Below are 6160 nucleotides of genomic sequence, written 5' to 3'. Positions count from 1 at the left end.
TGAGATGTTTGAGGCCGTAAATAAATAAAAATCTCTATCTTATCTGCATCTTGGGTATTTCGTCGTAGTACGTCAGCTAGATAATTTAGAATGGGTTTCTCATTTATATATAGCCAGAACCTGAAGACCTTAAAGGAAAAACTACGAAGGGGGAGAGAGAGGATGGAGGGGTAGACAGAGGCATGGCGGGAGAAAAGATCATCATCATCATCATCATATATATATATAAAGAGAGAGAGAGAGAGAGAGAGGGAGAGGGGGGACCAGTCAAGCAGCACATCACGCTGTAATTCTTGGGCTGAGAAATCAACACTTAAAAGCCATAATTTTAAGGAGCGATAAGAATTTTTGAATAAAGGAAAATGGGTAGTGGTGGTGGGTAGGTACCGCCAGCGAGTAGAGGGAAATATAGATAACTGTCATGCCAAATCCAACAACAGAAACATTAGCTCAATCTAGGATTTGTAACAAATCACTACTTACTTCCTACCTTAAGGGGCCACCTGGACACCTCATCACCACTATATCTTTGTGGTTCCTTATTTCTTTATTGCCCACAAGGGGCTAAACACAGAGGGAACAAACAAGGACAGACAAAGGGACTAAGTCGATTACATCGGCCCCAGTGCGTAACTGGTACTTAATTTATCAACCCCAAAAGGACAAAAGGCAAAGTCGACCTCAGAACGTAACGGCAGACGAAATACTGCTAAGCATTTCGTCCGGCGTGCTAACGTTTCTGCCAGCTCGCCTTTGGGGTTCCTATGACCTTTCTCACCCTCTCTTCTAATTGTGATTAGCAATGCAACTCCTCTACAAGAACCTGCCCTGCCTCCTCTCTCTCTCTCTCTCATACCTTAACTCCTCCTTACCTAGTACACAGCCTCCTCCTCCCTCAGGATTCAATAGTTTTGCAACCTACACAGTGGTGTAATGATAATGTTTCTAGTACAGACACAAGGCCTGAAGTGTGGGAGAAGGGAATGGTTGAATATATCGGCCCCAGTATTTGACTGATTCTTTATTTTATTGATGCCAGAGAGCTGAAGGTAAAGCTGCAAAGTTGACCTCAGCACGACTTGAAATTAGAACCTACTGAAAACCCAAAAAGCACTTTTTCCAATGCTCAAAGGATTCTGCTAATCCACTGCTGAATTTTGCATCTCATTCTAGGTAATAACTGGGGCTTTTGTTGTTGTTTTTCATACTTTCTATTTACACCTAATCTAAGTCCATAGTTCCATTCATCTTTCAACATTTGTCTCCTGTGCTGGCATGGTTGGACAGTTTGACAGGATCCAAAGATTGCGTTAAGAAAACTATGTTTGAATCAGTAACATCATCATGAATTATATAATAAGCAGGCATTAAATGCAGCTCAGGCAATTTTTGCTCCTGGCCTATTACAATGTAACAGCTGTTTAACCCAGTACTTCCCAAAGTCATCATCATCACTTAACGTCTGCTTTCCATGCTGGCATGGGTTAGATGGCTTGACTGAAACTGGTAAGCTACACCAGGTTCCAGTCTGAATTTGGCCTGGTTTCTACAACTGGATGTCCTTCCTAACACCAACCACTCAGAGTGTAGTGGGTGCCTTTTACAGGTCACCACACTAAATTTTTGCTTACCCTTCCTTATGAAAGAGAGAACAAAGTTTACATCCACATCATTTTTCTTCCTCTGTCGTAGCGTCAGACAAATTAAAAACCATCTTAATTAAACACTGCAATTTGTTTACCAACGCAACCCCTTCTTTCAGAGAAGGACTATTTAAACCTATCTTCAACTTGGACATGGTTAAAGGGCAATAACTGTAACTTAAATGACAAACATCACTGAGTTGGTCACCAATCAGTCTCTGAGATGCCGACAGTGCGTATGCAGACCAAGGTTTTACCAATGCTCTCAAACTTTCAGGAGGAAGGGGGCAAGTTGACTACATTGACCCTACTGCTCAACTGGAACCTATTTTATCAACCTTCAAAGAATAAAAGGCAGAATCAGACTCAGAGGAATTTGTACTCAAAACGTAAAAACGGAGAAAATGCTGCTAAGCATTATTATGCCCAGCATGCTAACCATTCTGCCAGCTCACTCACCGTTTAAAACAAAGGTTTGACAATGCCTATCTTTTTGAGGTGAATTTTAAAAAATACGAATGGAGGTTCTTAACGCTACAATTTAATACAATTGGCAATGTTTGAACCCTGAATTTTCAGTTTTGTATATGGAGATAATTTATCTATTAAAGAACAAATCAATATTAATTGGTCTGCAACAGACCAAAAATGATTAACGATATTTTACAGAACATTTCACAAATTAAATGTAGAGGAAGAATATACAACTTACATGATCTGAATGAATTATTTCTCGATCAACAACATCGTAATCAATAGCAGTTAGGATTCGCAAATACATTTCAATAGCCACATGGCCATAGGAAGAAGCCTGGAGGAGGTCAGAAAAATATGTTGGCCAACGATGGGGAAAGTCATTGAGGAATGCCAAAGAGAAAAGCTGCGCGATTTTGTTTTTCAAAAAAGACTTGTCTTTCGTAACACTTGATGCCTGAAAAACAAAAAGAAAAGCACACTTCAGGGTCCCATTGAATACAAGAAAAGCATAAAGTGAGATGATCTACATCTTTCTAATAAATGATTCTCCATAAACTTTTGCTAGGTTGAATAAAAGTGACTCATTTCTTGACCAATGTTCTTGTTTAATCCTTTTACCAACCTTGGTCCTATGATACAAATAGTATGTTGTAAAGTGATCTAAAAGACCTTCCATCAAAATTTCATGCTAATTTATGTTCAGAACATCAGTTTAATAATTACAGCTATTTAATTACATTATTATTTACAAAATTAACTGAAACGAAAGGCAGTTTATTTCAAAAGAAATACAATAACAAAAAGGATTAAGAACCACAATCTCTGACAATTTCCCAGATTCCACCCTCTGGAATTCCCTGACTTCCTACTAAAGTTCAGATTGAACATCTATTGTTTTAAAGACATATTGGAGAGAGCCCCTAATGGTGCTACCCCCAAGATACCTCTTCCTATCCCTCCCATCATACTTTAACCTTTCATCACCCAGCATAAAGCTACCTCCCTCAACACTACACCCCACCCTCACTTGACAGCTCTTGTCTTGCAAGTTACTTGGTGACTTTGCTAGTACTTGTGCCATGCAAAAAACACACAGTACATTCTAAAGTGGCTGGCATTAGGAAGGGTTTCCAGCCATAGAAACTATACCAAGGCAGACACTGGAGGTTCTTTGGTTCACCGGCTCCAGTTCAACCATCCAACCCATACCAGTATGGAAAACAAACATTAAATGATGAGGATATAGGAGATGGTGGAGATATAAAATCTTTAGAGTACTGGCTAAAATGTCATGCAGTAGTTCTTGGGGCACTTTACATTCTGAGTTCAAATCCTGCCGAGGTCAACTTTGCCTTTTTCTTCAGAGGGCAATAAAATAAAAAAACTAGTACAGGGATCAATGTAACCAACTAACCCCTTTCCTCAAAACTATTAAACTTGAATCTAAATTTAAAACAATACTAATCCAATGTTAACACCATCTCCATAACTACAAAACTCTTCAAGAGGAGAGCAACTATCATTGCTTGAATGTTCTCTCCAGCTGTGAATCCCCACTTCTTCAGATTTCAACCTTATCCATTCAGCCCACATCTGCATATTTGCTCTTTGGTACAAATAAGTTAAAGAAAGACCAAACACACCAAACTAAATAAAAAATCTACTGGATTAGTGTCTGAATTACATTCTCAATACACAAGAATGAATTAAGAGTATAGTTGAACAAACAACACAAAGAGCTAGTAGATATTTTCTGAGAATTCATACTGAATTCCTAAAGCCATCTGAGCCAAAAATGGTACAACAGATGTTGGGACAATAAAATGGTTATGCAGTTATTGTCAACTTTCATAATGGCTACCATATTAATTATTGTTAACAAGAAAAATAGAATTAACCCTTCTGATATCAACCCACCTATGGTATAAACTTGTTTTAAACTGATCTAAATTAAAACTGTCCCTCAAAATTTCATGTTAATTTATGTTCCAAATACCAGGTTAATAACGACAAAATTATTTAACTAAGTTATTCATTATTTTCAAAATTAAATGAGTCTAAAGTAATGTATTTTAACCCTTTCGTTAACTGTATTTATTTTGAGATGATTCATATGTTTCTGTCAATTACTTTAAATATAACAAAGAATTTAGTAAAATAACTTGGTTATCATTAAGCTGGTGTTAGGAACATAAATTGTGACTAAGGTTTGGTGGAAGATTTTAATTCAAAACTTATGAAAACAAGATATTTGTAGCCAGAACCAGTTTCAGCTGGGTTGGTAACAAAAGGATTAACAAAAATATGGTAACAGAAAGAAACAAAAGAAATCAGGAAGAAAGCTGCTTTCAAATGATTTTGTTGTGTAACCAGAAAATTTAACTATTGCCATTCAGTTCTATTCATTCAAGCTTGATCCATAAAATAAGTACAATGGGTGGCGGGGTGATCAATAAAAGTTATGGTCATAGTCAAATGAGTGAAAGAAAAAACAGTAAAGAATACTGACCTGCATTTGGAGACAGGTCATCAGGAACTCTCTCACAATCTGCTGATCCTCAGACCCTGCAGTTTGGTACCTAAAAATCAAAGAAGGGGAAATATTTATTTAGATGAGGTATGAATTTGATTTTTAAAAATATCCAAATTACATTACTTGAAAATTTGGTAATCAAAATAAAATTATTTTCAGTCTTGTTTTATTTCCCCATTTTGTTGATTAAACTTTAAGCAGAAGCATATAGGACAGCTTTTATAAAGATATTGTTTTATGAATCAACATTCCAACCAAACTATTTTCATTCAAGAACTAAAGAGTTTAAAGTAGGTCACTAAAATGCACTCTAGAATGAACCAAAGACCTGGCACAGCAAATATAAATTAAACTAAATTAATCCCTTAACGTTTAATCCAGCCCAAATATTCTATCAGTTTTATGTCAAAACTGACCAGATCCAACCCCTTACCATACATTCTAAAAATATACAAACATGTCCTTCTAAAAATATACAAACACACCACAGAAATCTTGAAACTACAAGATAATGGGTGATTAATTCAAAACAATGTGAATAAATAAATGATACATTTGACAAAGAAATTTGAATGCTGAAGGCTTAAATACACAAAACAATGGCAAACAACTGTCAGCACTTAAGCTTGCTTCCCAACTGTATGGGCTCAGGATCAATCCCACTGTATGGCAACTTGGGCAAGTGCCCTCAACTAAAGTCCCAGATCAACCAACTTCTTTGTAAGTGGATTTCACAGACAGAAACTGAAAGAAGATATTATATATGTATATGTGTTTGTGTGTAGCTTTGTCTTGACATCACATGCTGGCTGTAAATAAGCATCACCATCAAACAAGCAATGTTGTTCATTTCCAACCTTTTCTAAAAACATGTCTGGCCATGGAGAAATATTACCTTAATTGGGAACAGTTAAGTGCTGGAGACAGGAAGGGCATCCAGCAATAGAAAATCTGCCTCAACAATTTCCATCTAATCCCTGCAAGCATTCACTGACCAACAGCCTTCAACCATTAACTCACGGACATTCAAGTTTCTTCTGCCTTTTCTGTCAATATCATGGCAATCTCTGCTGGTTGTGTGAACCTTCCACTCAGACCTATCTGTCTCTTCAAATCCTGCAACCCTTGCTATATATCCCACTCTCTTACTGAACACATCACCTGGTCATTTATCCTCAGAGCTACAGCCCTCCAGAGTCCACAGTTCCCCTACAAACATCAACCTATATGATCAAATGCCATCAAATTCAGTTTTTATTGGGGATGGAAGTCATGGGCACAACATTTCCTCCTTGTATTTTCTCATCTTCCACTTATTTCTGATACTAGTCCAACCCATGCTAGCATGGGTTGGACGATTTGACTGAGGACTGGTGAAACCGGATGGCAACACCAGGCTCCAATCTAATTTGGCAAAGTTTCTACAGCTGGATGCCCTTCCTAACGCCAACCACTCAGAGAGTGTAGTGGGTGCTTTTACGTGTCACCCGCACGAAAACGGCCACGC

The 6160-nt window shown here is 37.5% G+C and overlaps 1 protein-coding gene across 1 annotated transcript in view; it reads right to left on the bottom strand.

Moving 5' to 3' along the window:
* LOC106883502 (exportin-T) overlaps window positions 1-6160 on the bottom strand; it is a 56836-nt gene that overhangs the window by 37380 nt on the left and 13296 nt on the right. Inside the window, exons 4-5 of the mRNA XM_052967618.1 lie at window positions 4630-4699; window positions 2356-2574 (exon numbers count right to left, since the gene is read on the bottom strand). Coding sequence (XP_052823578.1) covers window positions 2356-2574; window positions 4630-4699 — 289 coding nt within the window. The remainder of the gene's footprint in view (window positions 1-2355; window positions 2575-4629; window positions 4700-6160) is intronic.

Source organism: Octopus bimaculoides, chromosome 4, assembly GCF_001194135.2.
Source record: "Octopus bimaculoides isolate UCB-OBI-ISO-001 chromosome 4, ASM119413v2, whole genome shotgun sequence".
NCBI classification, from domain to species: domain Eukaryota; kingdom Metazoa; phylum Mollusca; class Cephalopoda; order Octopoda; family Octopodidae; genus Octopus; species Octopus bimaculoides.
Note: the sequence above shows the minus strand (reverse complement) of the source record. Positions and strands in the feature narration are given on the sequence as shown.